The sequence below is a fragment of the Tenrec ecaudatus genome, chromosome 9 (genome assembly GCF_050624435.1).
Source record: "Tenrec ecaudatus isolate mTenEca1 chromosome 9, mTenEca1.hap1, whole genome shotgun sequence".
NCBI lineage: Eukaryota > Metazoa > Chordata > Mammalia > Afrosoricida > Tenrecidae > Tenrec > Tenrec ecaudatus.
The window spans coordinates 141,825,771-141,840,242 of NC_134538.1; the positions used below are offsets into that span (position 1 = coordinate 141,825,771).

The 14,472-nt window shown below is 44.5% G+C and overlaps 1 protein-coding gene across 15 annotated transcripts in view; it reads right to left on the bottom strand.

The window, feature by feature from the left end:
- CADPS2 (calcium dependent secretion activator 2) overlaps positions 1–14,472 on the bottom strand; it is a 520,508-nt gene that overhangs the window by 143,838 nt on the left and 362,198 nt on the right. For 14 of the 15 annotated variants that reach the window (XM_075557705.1, XM_075557702.1, XM_075557700.1 and 11 more), the window contains 2 exons: positions 11,255–11,391; positions 9,288–9,475 (listed from right to left, as the gene is read on the bottom strand). In XM_075557705.1, coding sequence (XP_075413820.1) covers positions 9,288–9,475; positions 11,255–11,391 — 325 coding nt within the window. Of the gene's footprint in view, positions 1–9,287; positions 9,477–11,254; positions 11,392–14,472 lie in introns of all 15 variants that reach the window. The other variant, XM_075557706.1, reaches the window with a different exon arrangement.

Here is a 14,472-nt window from a genome sequence, read left to right on the forward strand (position 1 = left end):
CGTATTTGCTGAAGTTACATGAGTTTAACAACAAAACCATACACCATAACTGTGCTCTTTGTACAAGGCACAAACGGATCCTAAAACAGTTTTATAAAAGAAACAATTCTGGTAGTTACAGATCCAATCAAATAAGGTGGAACATGGGATTTTCTTCTGGGATTATATAACCAACCCTTGAACACCAAGCCCAGTTGTGTCGATGTTCCTTATTAGTCAATTAAGTTACTTCACCTAGCATTTTACTGGTAGCGAATGAATACTGCAGGACCGCCCATGGCGATTGTCTCAAACTCTGTCATCTGCCGGACAACCTAGAAACGTGATGCTGGATACGCCCTTGCCATGAGCATTGCTAGGCAGCAATGGACTGCCTGGTCCAGGGTAGGTGGAAGAACATTGTTCAGTGAAGTCCAGTAGGGTTGATTAGGTAGATTCCTTCTTATTTGAAACCATTCCTTTGTTCCAACCCTGCTCCCCTCTACCACTGAGGTGGGTTTGCTGGGCTGGACAAGTGGGTGATCAGCTGTAAGCAGTCGTTTGTAAGCAATGTGTGGGCAAAGGCACGGTCCGTGGTGCCTGCAAGTCTCTTCAGGGGCGGTGCTTCCCCAACCTTTGCGGTGTGGAATACAGGGCGTCCTACATTCTCGCTTCCGGAGAGAAAGAGCCAGAAGGAGAGAGACACCTGGAGGGTGGTAGTTCTGAATTGCCAATTCTGCCAGCAGCACAGCAGGTAAAAGCCACTTTGCACTTCATGTATTTCCCACCAATATCCATTTGTGAACAGAGAGGAGAGGAGAGGCCGGCACAGCGTGAGAATCTGAAAGGACGGGAGGGGCAGAGGGAGAAGACAATAATCTCTTCTTTTCTTGGTTTCCTAAGCTCTAACACCTCCTATTGTTCTGATCTAATCGATCTGTCATTGGGATGGTCCCACATCACATAGGCTGTGTCCCTTTCGTCCCTCTGTCACTTGAAGTATGCAGGTGGAGAAATTAATTCTCCACTCCTCAAATTTTCCCGCCAACTTTTTAAAGATCCACTCCCACCCCACCCGGGCATTGACAGTGAGATGGAAGAAACAAATGTTCCATGAGAAAAATATTTGGAAGACGAAATTTCAAACGCCGATTTCTCTCTCTCTCTCTCTCTCTCTCTCTCTCTCTCTCTCTCTCTCTCTCTCTCTCTCTCTCTCTCTCTCTCCTGGTCCTTGCCTTATTGGTATTTCTTACTTTTTTCTATTGGCTTTGGAGGAATTTAAGAAGAGCAGACAGAGTATTTAGACAGAAACCAATAGTCTCACTATCAAGATCCAGTGTCTTGGTGAGCTAGTTTTTATCTCAGGGTGATAATGAACAGGCCAAGGATGGAAGGTGTTTGATAACGTGTCTCTCTTGGGACCTGGCAATAGACCCAAACACCTTGGGCTAAACTACACGAAAAACCCACTGCACAACAAAATACAAGTAAGAAAGAAGAGCCTTGAGGTGGGTGCCTAGAGTTCTGAAATATGAACCCCACCCTCTGCCTTTGCAGAATACATGATTATCTTTAAAGAAACACCCCCCCCCCAAATATGCCATTAAAGGATGAGCTATATACATCATAATTCAGGCTAAAGAATTCAGATTAATCAAGGCTAGAAATAAAAATTTCAGATCAACGTCTCCTCCAGAAATGATGCTATTGTGTAAAAATCCTTCCAAGCTTCTTCCTATACATTTATAGACATATTATACATTCTGGCTCACAGCCTGCTTCTATGACTTAATGAACATTCGCTCACATCATCCAAATATTCTAACCCATGCTTTTCAGTGGAAGTATAGTTCCTTATATATTTCATATGTATTTATATAAACCTCCAATGATAAAAATTTATTTTCCCAAATTTAAAAAACATTTTTAGCATAAAATAGTTTCACAGTAACTAACTGTATACTTTTTATTTTTAGCCTATCTTGTCACCTTAAGATACATTCCTGGTGGTGGAATTGTTAGAGAAAACAGTGTGCTAATTTTAGGCAGTCATCAGACAGTAAAATATTGTTTTGGGAAGTACAAGATAACTCACGGTCCCCCCCACAGTGCAAAGAATTATTAGTTTCCCTGTCACCTCATCAGCCTTGGCTTCTGTCACTCATTGCAATTATTTTCCATGTTAGACATAAAAACACTATCCTGTTGTTTTAGCATGTTAAAAAAATTTTAAGGGCATGTAATGACACACACTTTGGGCATGCCATGAGGAGCGGCAAACCCTGGAAAAGGACAGCGTGCTTAGTAAAGTAGGAAAAACTCCAATCTCTGCCCTCACACTGACCCCTGAGGATGACAAAGATAAAATTATAATGCTGACGTCTAGATAAAAGCACAAGAACCAGTTGCTGACCTAGTTGGGAGCAGCATGGGAGGATTTGGTTGAGAAAGATACTTGGACTGAGAGGTGAGAGATGACTCAACTCAGTGTCCTTGACTTGAGTCTGACTCACAGAGACCCAACAGGATGGAGCGGAACTGCCTCGGAGGCTGTAAATCTCAACGGGCGCAGGAAGCCTCGCATGCTCCATTGATTCGAGTCTGGCAAACCGTGGGGAGCAGCTCTACTCTACCACGAGGGCATGACGACTTGAAACCAACTGGCTGGCACCCCCAACAGTGCCACCATTCTCTCTCCCTCCTGCCCTGTACAATTAATGACCCAACCACCTCAAAGGGGAGCGCTCCATGTGCTTGCCACCCACTCCTCCTCCACTGTGTATCTATCCTCACCGAGGAAGCCGGCAAACACACTCTCGTTCCTATCTCTCCAGCCTGAGTTCAAAGGCACTGGGATGTATTGCTTGGGCTCTGAAAGGCACTCCGATTCATTCTTTCTAGGTCTGTCCAAATAATCTTTCCAGAATGCAAATCTGGTGATATGTTCAGTTGCCAGCAGAAGTGCATAAGGTGGAATTGGATTGTCAAGCAAAGCACAAAATAACTATATGAGACTTCAGCTATGAGTACATATAATACAAATAAATAGCCCAATAAATAAATAGAGGGTAAGAGACAAGATCCTGAAGAATGACTTCATGCTTGGGTACAGCAGAAGGGCCAGGGGGAAAAAGAAGTAAGCTCCTTAATGAGATAGACTGACAGAGCAGCAGCTCCAAGATGAGATGGGGCATGCCATGATAGCGAGGCTGGTGTAGGATCTGGCAGGGTTTTGCCTGATTGTGCATAGGTACATAGGTTGCACAAAGCATCTAACAACAACAGAACATCATATCATGTTGTCAAAATGAGATTACACATTGCGTTTTTAAAAATCTCGAGTAGGTCAGACTAGATGGAGGTCTACCTCAAGACCAAGAAATCGTTCCCCGTCCTAACTCTAGATGCCAAAAATGTCTGCCTGGAGTCAAGTTTATAAAAACAAGTAATGCCACAGGTGTAGTGCTGTTTTTCCTGCTTGCTGTTCAATTGATATATTCTAGCATATACTGAAGCACTGCCTTTTTCGGGTTTCTTCCTGGGTGCCGGACCTTTATTTACTAAGATCTTCCCTTCACTGGTCCATAAAAGGGTTTGAGTTGCTCACCGTGAATGAACGGTGTTGCCATGGATTGAATTGTCCCTTGATACCTGTGTTAACTTGGCAAGGCTATCATTCTCAATGGTTGGGCAGTTATGTAACGATGTGGTTTAGCAATCACATAACGATGCAATCAACCCCCGTGAAGTGATCTAATGTGATCATCCTTATTTGCAATGCATTGTAAACCCTGACTTTTATTAAGTGTTCCTGAGGCAGGACTAAGCTACCTTAGTCTTATGGTTGTGTCCTTATTCAGGTCATAGCCCTGTCCTCATAAAAGAAGAGTTTCTCGGGCATGTAACCTACAACTTTTTTTTTTGCAGGAGATGACAGGATAGTGAAGCTTCAGAGTTAGGGACGTGGGTACCAAAAACTAGAAGCTAGAGAATGTCTTTTGGACCTGGGGTCCTTGAGCTGAGGACCTCTTAGTCTCAGGGAAAGGGAAAAGATTGAGGTCAAGAACATGGAGCCTTCAAGGGCTGGTGAGTCCATGGCTGTTGAAAGGAGAGTAGGGTCTTCCCACAGACCTGCCAGAGAGAGAAGGCCTTTCCCTTGGAGCTGGTTTCCAGCCTCCTAAACTGTGAGAGACCACGTATATTTACGTCTGTCAAGGCCACCCACCTATAGTACGTGACAGCAGCCACAGATTGGTGTCAAAAGAAGAGGATCAGCCTACTGACTGAGCCTGTGTCAGAGTCTGAAGACCCACTTTTCTTGAAAGATAGGCTCTTTGGTTCTGCTCTAGGTGATGCCTTTGCTGGGCTCACGGCAGACCCACTGTGTTTTCCAGCCACTCTGGGAAGGGGAGGTGACTTCAGAACATCTCCATAGCTCCCGCTCATGATCACAGACAGTAGGGGAAGTGAGATCTCCCAGGCCCACCTCTTTGTGTGTAACTTGTCTGCTGTGCTCTGATCTAATGCTGCCCATCCCTCCCATTCATGCGATCAGTCTTTTATTAAACACTCTCTGAAGCTTATGACACAAGGACCTGATATACCAAAATAAAAACAAAAAACCAAACCAACCGCTTGACATGTAGGCATCTCATCATTACGAGGAGCTTGTTTCATCTGCTCATTTACCCACAGCAGGCAGCACTCCTATCCCTCACTCTGCACGAGGGGACACTGAGCTCAGGCTAGGACCACAGCTCCGAGCCAGTAAGCTCATACGTGGACGCTCCAGCGCAGAAGCACAGAAGCTCTGTCTCTGGACTCAGAGCTGCTTCCAACACAACGAACAGGCTCCCTCTCTAGCACATCCCCCTATCTTTTCTGTAGTTGCCTTTGATAAGACACACTCTCTCGCTTCAAAATGGACTAGTCATTGGGTGGGCTAGGTGCTATCATTGGAAGGTTGACAGAGCCTGATTCAGACGGATTTTGGGGGCGGAGCTGTAGTTTCAGGGAGAATCCAAATGGAGCCCTCAGCACATATTTCAGTGAAGACACCCGTCTCTTCTGCCTCTCAACACCCGTCACACCTAGGAAGCATCCTTGAGTGATACAAATGATTAAGCGCTCCACTACTCACTGCATGGTTGGCTTTGCAAACCCACTCAGTGGACCTTAGGTCTAGGGAGCTGCTTCCAAAAGATCTGCTTAAAAATCCGAAGAAGCAGTTCTATTCTGTACGCACGCAGTCACTGTGAACCGGAATCAACTGGAGTGGGTGCAACAAATAACACTCCATAGGTAGATTACCGTAAATCCGTGGCCGCGCAAGGATAACTTCGCTTTGGCATTTGACTGGCTTTCCTTACCAACTTGTCTCACAAAGAAAATCTCTAGTGTCATGATTTGAGTAGTGTTGATATGCTTCCATTCCCTAGGACGCACATTCAAGGCCAGGATGAAGGAGTGCTATTAAAACTCAACATACTTATCTGCGGGCTGTCTCTAAAATCGGAGACATGGTCCAATGGCCAAGGCAGCAGGGATTGCCTTAGCTCCGACCTGGATCACGTCTGTACTCTGCACTTGAAAGACAAGGCCCTTTGTCAGGCGGGTAGGGCTCTTACGGTGGCTGAAGATGGTGGCTCCACCGATGATGCACATTAAACCAGGACACCGAAGCCATTCTGTGAGGCTGCTTCAGTGTTTTCCACCCTCCGCGTGACTTACAAACCTAAGATGTCACGAGGTGTCAACACAGAACTTTACCCTGCCATGCATTGTCTGTGCAAGTCTCTCTTCTTCGCCAAGCCAGTGGCTATGTTGTTCCCTGGGTGTGCGTGGCGTTCCTCCTGCAGGGGTGCGTCTGTTTCTGTCCCTGACTCACGTCTTCCCTTTCTTTTCCTCTCTGTTCCTCAGGCTTTGTACCGGCCAGACGTTTTCTGTTTAACTCTATTCTTTTATGTCTGAAATGCACAGAGAGCTATTCAGTGGGAAACACGGAGAAGGACGCACACCGGAGACGTTTCCAATCCAGGCGACACCGTTGTCCTTCACGGACGGCAGTGACAACAAAAGGCAGCCTTTTCATTTCCCCTGTTGAGTTGCTGGCAGGGGAGCTCAGAGAATGAGCACATAACTTTCTGAGTGTGCATCGTGACGGACGTCAAAATTACCATACAATGAAGGACTCTGAAAACACTGGAAGAAAAGTGTGCCAAGACACCGCCGCGTTTTTCGGGGGATGGAAACCTGTGTAAACATCAGACGCCCACACAGCGCATGAGGAGTGTGTTTTACAAGAGCACGGTGATACGCACATTGAGCCGGTTCTGTTTCCTATCATGGAGCCTGGCCCCGGGAGCCGTTTGAACCTTTCACTGCAAGAGGCAGACCTGGTAAGCTGCTTCTGTCAACACTATAGCCTAGAAAAACCTCTGGGGGCATGTGTAGCTAGTTATTTCCAATCAAAAGCAACTGCCCTGCCATTGAGTCGATTCCAACTCATAGCAACTTTGTCAGATAGGGTAGAATTGCTTTTGTGAGTTTCTGAGACTGTGACTTGCTAAGGGACTAGAAAGTCTCGTCTTTCTCCTGCAGGGAGGCTGGTGGTTTTGAACTGCCGACCTTTCGGTTAGCAGCCTGATGAGTAACCATTACATCATCAGGGTGCCCTGGCATGGATTTATTAGAAGTTGAAAACTGGCTGGCCAGCACCTAACACCACCACCACCACCACCACCACCACCACCAGCGTTATAGCTCTACCCATCTACTTTCTTACTTTCGCAACTTCTGTCCTCATGTGATATGATTTTTTCCAAAGGGAGTATGTTAGGAGCATCCTAATAATCTACAGTGACAAGGTGTTTGATCGTGATTCACTAGTTGGACATTAGTATTTACTCCACTTTTAAAGATGAAAACTCTTGAGATGAAGACAGGTTGATTTACTTAGGATGGTTCACTTAACACATCGCAGAGCTGGGATTCAGGGTGCTGTTGTTTGAAAGACTATCAAGGTCCTTAAAAACTGACACAGCACCTCTCTCTGCACAACAGAACCGCACACGGTGCCGACCTGGGTCTTCCCAGTTGTTGCTATCTTTAAATGCACTGTGGCATCAAATGCATCAATCCATGTGGCTGAGGGTCTTCCTCCTTTTCACGGACTCTACAGAGCACGCTGTCCTCCCCCTGGGACTGGTTCTTCCTGATGACACATCCAAGGCACGGGACACAAAGTCTCACCATCCTCCCGTCTAAGAGAAACGTGAAGGGTACAATGGAGAGAGAAAACTTAACCTGGCAGTAGGTTGTATCTAAAACATCGAGGAGAAGGGTGAGTCTAAAATGCATAGGCCATTAAAAGAAGTGGTATTAACCCACAGAAAGAAGGAAATCTCTTCTTTCGTTCATTGCGTATTTATTGGACTTTGCGCCAGGCACTCTGCTAGGAGTGGAAAGAGGTCCTGGAGACAATGAACTTGATTTTATACAAGCAAGGACTTTCAAGGTACCAGTTGTGAGAAGAAATCTGTGGTTTAGTGGGAGGAGCCATGGTGACTGGTGGGCGGGGTGTTAGACTGCTCCGTGGAAGGTGGGTACATTGGGTCAGCGGCTCTACTATGGACAAAGAGAGGGTAGTAAGAGAGGGTAGTCTGCGTTAATAAGAACTGCCAGCCTTTGAAACCCCATAGAGTTCTACTCTATCTTACAGGATCTCTACGAGTTGGAATCAAGCAAAATGGCAGGAGATTTGACGGATTCTGAAGGTTTGGTGAAGAACTCAGGGGGAAGAATTGGTATCTAGAGAGGTCAGAGTTGAGGCTGTGGAAGGCGACAAAAGGACCAAGGTAAAGACACTCTCAGAAACTACACACCAACTTCAAGGTCAGAGGTGGCAATGACATCACACTACTCTTAGGTGTTGGGAAGATCAGAAACTTTGTGCCAAAGACGGTCGTGGGGAAAATAGGGCATGAACCTAGAAAGTTTGGGTCGGTCATTAAGCAGCAGTTTTAGAAGTGTGGGGTTTTGACTTTTCAAAGAGATCTGGAAGGTGAAACCCAAGAACAGTCTGCAGAATTATAAAATCCTATCAGGCAGACCCTCACAAGAAGCCTGACGAGGAAGCGTGGAGCTGGAGGACAATTGGAAGACCGTGTGAGAGAAGTCTGGTTCCAAAGACGAGGAGAACAATGGAATGGAGGCTCGACCAAGTGACAAAACTGAAGAAACTGAAAGGTGGTTAGTTTGAGTCAGCTGCTATGGGCAGTTCTGAACATCCGTGAGTCTCAGTGCTTGGCACTTAATTGCCCCTACAATTAATTGATAACTTATTAAGAGAAGCAGCATGATCAAGTCTTTCTTTTCATGGGGGAGCTGAGATGCAAACAGATCAAGAAATGTGTATAATATCACACAGTTAATAAAAACCACCTGGGGCTGGTGGGATCCACTGAGCACGATGCTCTTTTTTATTTTTTGAGGCTAGAGGAGGCCCCGGGAGTTTTGTGGGAATCAAAGAAAGATGGGCAAAGAAGGACAGAAGGAGTAATGATAGAAGGAAGGTCAAAGGAAATGGAATCAAGGGTCCTTCCTTTATGGGAACAGACCTAACAAAGGTTCCCTGGAGAACAGGGAGGGAGAGCGGCACGTAGGGATTTTTAAAGTTCAGAAATGCAGTTTGATGTGTGTGTCGGGGGGGGGGGGGGGGAGGGCTAATCAGGCAATTTTTGGAAAAGCAGGCGGTGAGACAGTGGTGGAAAGTACTAGAAGCAGAGCTGAAGGACAGTGAGCACTTGTTCTTTACATGTAGATTAGGGGTGGGTCTCAGGGGAGATGCCACATTAACTCCGTAACTTGTCGGAGTTTACTCCACTGTGCAAAGCAGGAATCATTAGGTCTACGAAAAAATCCCTTAACAAACCCCACCCAGGCACATACATGCATCCAAATACAAATACATATTGACACTTAAGCTGTGCAGAGCCCAGAACCAGGTGGCATAAAACCCTGAAAAGGCAGTTTCTCATTTCAGTTACTCTCTCCGCACTCTCTTTCAAGTGGCTTTAATGGCAGAAAAAAAGAAAAACAAAAAAGCAAAAACGTTCGTGCAGCTCACCTAAATCAACAGCATATTGATGTACATTTTTCCTTTGTGCAATTTTTCCCTCCCCCTTGCGAGATGGGTTTGCTATTTAAAATCTGTTACTAGGTGATAATGGCAAAGCGCATTTTTTCCCTCCCCTTCTCTCTTCCCGAGTCAGCCCTCCAAATTTCACTGCGTTTGCAAGTAAAAGTACCTGTTGCCGTGCACATGCGAGGCACAGAAGGCAAAGCTGTAATGGAGCAGGGTCGGGTCAACGACAGCACCGTTTTCTGAATGTTCCATCAGTTCTGTAAGGTAACAGATGTGTCTGTGACAGCCTCGCACACCGTAGCGTGCGCAGTACTCATCTAACACAAACACCTGGCCGGGGCTGAACCAACCCTGCAAAAGAAAAAAAATAGCGTTCTGTGCCAAGATTTGCTGTGTGCGGGCACTTTCAGACACTGTCAACGACGGCCGCAATGGCGGTCTTTGCGCCTTTTCTAGCACATGCCACGTTATTTTCAGAAATGCTCCTAACCGACGTGAAACTCGGGAAAACCGGCCACCTCACATGAGTTTTGCTGTCCGGCCACAGCAAGGCGTGGGTAACTTGCTAGTCTTTGCCGTCCTTCAGCTGAGGCAAACGTGTTCACAGTGCCGAAGTTGTGCAGGACAAAGAGTGACATTCAAAGCAGTCCCAGACAGACCTCTTTATGAGTCAATGAAAAAGAACATGCCAAAGAGATGCTACCGTCAAAATTGCTTTGTAACCAAAGGTGTTTTAGAAAACAAACACATAAAAAATGTCCCTTCTCCTTGCAGCTGTCTCCGTGTATACTTTGGTGCCTTAAATCTCTGGGCCGTTTGCCTCATTCGGTTTGTCCATCTGTGCCCAGTAAGGCAGAGTTCCTATGCTACAGCAGCAGAGGTTGGTCCTTCTGATGGGAGATGCTCAGGTGGTCGTTCAGGGGCATGTGTGAATCAGTGGGGCGGCCGGTGTGGATGACCCCTGGGGGACAGCGTTAGACTTCAATTGGGCTGGAAAAGTGTTTCTCCACATGCTGTGGATTTATATGGATTCATCAGAGCCATGATAAAGAAAGGAGAATGCGATGTTGAATTCTAGCAGGATCCGGTTCTAACCATCTAATGGCATGGACCACCATAGGCATGGAATAGTAGAGAATCTCCAAATGGATTGGTGAAGCGCCAGTGTGATCCTGGCAATGGACCTTGTCTCATCTCTTTCTGTCTATTCAAACACCTCATCCTGACATAGAAACCTCACCTTAGAGAGAACGCAGCACACAGGATTTGTTGGCTTAGAGAGCTACATCCCTATATCCCCAGGTAGCAAGCATCTCTTCTAAATACTTATGAGTAATATGTTTGTACTAAGTTTCAGCAACAGTTTCAATTTGTAACGGGTAGAAATTTAGCCACATGACTTATTATGCTGGGAGAGGAATGGAAGTTATTTTCTAAGGGATGGATGAGGCCAAAGCTTGGCTCTGTGGCTGTGAGGACCCGATGGCCTAGTTGATTCTGACTCCCTGCGTGTCAGAGAAGAAACGTGGTCCATTGGGTTTTCAATGACGGATTTTTCAGAAGGGGCTCTCCAGGCATTTCTTTCCAGGTGCCGGTGGGTGGACTCAAACTGCTGATCGTTCAGTTTAGCATCTGAGCTTGTTCTCAGCTTGCATTGCCCAGGAATACCTTAACCATCAGCCCCATTCATTTCCCCCATCCAGAAAGTTGTCCTTCTAGGAACAAGACAGGAGTCTGTGCCATGAGTCTCTGGTAAGCAGAATCCAAGCCTTAAAATGTCTGTTCAGGTCGTAGTGAATCTCATCACAGAGGTTTTATTCTCTCTCTCTCTCTCTCTCTCTCTCTCTCTCTCTCTCTCTCTCTCCATCAAAGCCTTCTGTTTTCCTTCGGTGCTTCTCTCGAAGGACAAGCTCAGCGTCTCTTTGTGTCTGTTCTACTGACTACTGAGTGGCACAGCAGTGGTCCTCAAGTGCCTAATTTTAAAATTGGGAAGCCATTGATTGGAATCTTTTATCCCTAGCTCCAACTACAGTTATTAAATGAATCGGGGTAAAATGTCACTTCGTTACAAGCATTTCTCACTCTCTGACATCTTTTCTTCCAGCCTATGGGGCACCGACTTGTACTCACCAAGCAAGAATAGGAATCATTCAGTCTGTGACCCAGAGTCTGTCTCTGTAGTATTCTGAAAAGGAAGGCGTGGTCCAGCTTGCAGGGATTCGCAGAAATAAACTCATCCATACCGTGCTTCTGAAAGCGATCGCCATCTGTAAAACCACAGGGGCATGCATGTATTCATTTTTCTGGCTTAGCCAGTGAACAGATCCAATTTTTGAGGGGCATGCAATTTCTCATACGATAAAAACACAACCAAATCAAACAAAACATCCCAAACGCACTGTCATCGGGTCACGGCTGTCTCATAGTGACCTTACAGGATAGGGTAGAACTGTCCCTGTGGGCTTCCAAGAGTGTATCTTTACCAGACCCCAAAACTCTTTCTCCCATGGATAATGCAGCTTATTACTAAAAATGAATACATTGTGTTATATTAACTGGCTGACGGTCCGTTCTGTTGTACATAGATAAGGTCGCTGTGGGATGGATCCGACTCCAGGACACTGAACAAAGAGTAAAACAAAAACGACAACTGTTGTAGCCTAGATAAAAAATGATAGGGGGGAAAAAACTCCTCCCGCAATCATGTGGGATAAAGGAACTTTGTTTTCATTCAAAGCTACTTCTAATGTGCATCACAGGAAGGCTTTTTATTTTCAAAACTGATGGAAAGCTGACGCATTGCAAGTATATATTGACCAAGAGAACTGACTGGAAAAGGATCCAAGTCTATTCATAAACGTAGAAAAAAGAGAAATAAAAAGCAAGCAAGCAAGCAATGGTGGCGAGCAGCCTGCTTGCCAAATGGCAAACTAGGGCAGAAATGAGCACGCACAATCAGCTGGATCATTTCCAGTCTCTCTTTTGCAAGGCGCCTTTAATGGGACCAACCTTAATGCAGAAAGGGCGACGAGCGCTCTCAGGCTTCAAGTTTCAGAGAGATGAAAAGGGAAGCATCATGTTTGTGCACATATGCAGACAAAGCGCAACGCCCCAAATGGCCCTTCAACCAAAGGCCCAACTTCATTGTTCTTTACAGATTGGGTCTTTCAACGCCTGTAGACCCTGCGGGTTTATCAAAAGGCAAGCTTTTATGATGGCTTTCATTAATGGGAGGTTTTTGTCAGCGTCTTCCATGTGAATTAGTTACTAAGTATAGATGGAAAAAGCCACACACTGCCCACAAGGAGTGCTGGGGTGTTACAACATTAGCTCTGTTAGAAATGTAGCGTCTATTGGGGCAAGCGATCAAAATGAAAGTGGGCCCCTTACAATGGAGCCAGAGTTTCCATTGTCGCTGGAAATTCCCAGATAGAGCGCATATCGGGCATGAGCAGAAAAGCCGGGTTGCACATGCCAGTTTCTAAAGCGTACATTGTGCGACGCTAAAATTGCTAAGGCAAGGAGGCCCGTTTATTGATTAAACTCAATTATAGAATCAGGCTCATAATAAAACTCAATATTGATCTGTGGACATGATGCTAACATCATCAGTCACATTTAGGTATTAAGGCCCAGATCCTATTGATCCATGTCAAGTTCAACTTTCAGCCATATCTGTGGATGGAAGAACTATATAATTCAAGCTGAAGGGCCCAAAGCATCACGTTTCTCTTAAGAAGAGATACACCATCTAACTTAGCTCACCACGGACAGATCTCAAAAGGTGAATGCAGCAAGTGTGCAGGAAAAGTCAGCCCAGTGATGAGAGGAGGTCTGGGATGGTGGCCCACGGAATTAGGGTGGAGCTAGCCCTTTCCGTGTAATAATTACTTACTTACGTGATTCAATACACTCCACGTGGCAAATTGATATTAATTGGATGACTAAAACCCTGAACTGTTTTTCCTGAACCGGGAAGGAGACAATCTGACTTCTCCTTTATTTTATTCTTTTGCCTGATATTGTTTTCTTAATACAAAGAGAAATATATAGCAATGGAAAAATCATCTCAAATGAGTAGGCAGAAAATGTAAGACACGAGCTTGCCCCAATGTGAATATTTGTTTGTCTTCTAAAGAATTTATCTCAGAACCTTCATTTCTCCATGTTTTTCTGAGTAAGAAAAAAATCCCTTTGGATACCACCTTTATGAAATTTAAACAACTACTTTTCTAAAACATCTGCTGAATTTTATTCATTACTTCTCTCACCAGAAAAGGTCATAACAAGAAGTTAAAAATAACGCCTGCTAATCACTGATCTGTGGAGAGCAGGATATATATATATATATATATACACACACACACACACACACACATATATAATAAATTCCAGAGGGGGTGGAATTTACACTCTCCGTTTACTATAAAGGTTTGTAGAAATACATTTTTCTTTCAAAATAATTTTTTAATGAAATACACAAGCAAGCAGATGAGGCTATAATTTCTATAGTTAAGTCACAATTGAACAAAGATAGTCCCTTAGGATGTACCTCCTTCATGCACTGTAGGTCTAAACCATTGTGTCTAATGTTGGGGCAAGCCTTTCCTAATCAGACACAGAAGTGGAAAATAACTTTTCCAACCGTTACCATTAGTGATGAAAAATATTCATAGTATCAATTGAAATCATAAAACATAGATCTGCATTATCAGGGGGAAAAAGCAGACAAATAAGCCACTGAAAGTTTTATTTAAAATGCCAGTAATCTCTCTGGGGCAGTAATCTCATAAAAAGGAAAGGTAATCTTAGGAATGAGTTGTCTCATCTTTAAATTAAGGGTGGTAAAGGCCAAACATTTTGACTTCTTGCTTTCTAGGGCAGGTAATATAATTAAAAACACTTTTGTACAGAAATATACTCTCACGAGTCAAGATTAGTCACTGGTTTTGATCAATTTAGGAAGAGACAAAAAACATCAACCATTTTGATAGCCCTGTGAGAGATTATTAATGTTAAAATTCACCCATGTACTAAAATAAGTGAGGGACATCTTTTCTCAGAGCATCCTTTTGAAATAACACCTCCCTTCTTAATTCTTAGGGCCATCATCTGGATCAAGTGAAAAACATACCTTACACATCAAAATACAACTAAATCCAAGTCTTGGAGCATTATTTTAAAATTGGGTTGTACTCAGCCACCTTAGTTAATGCTGTTGTTAACACAAAATTATGGTGACTGGTTTTAAATAAAAAATGATTCACGGTGCTATGTAAGCTTGTCTTATGAAACGATGTAAGGAAATTATCAAAACAAACCGTCAAGATGTGTGCTTAAACAACGTA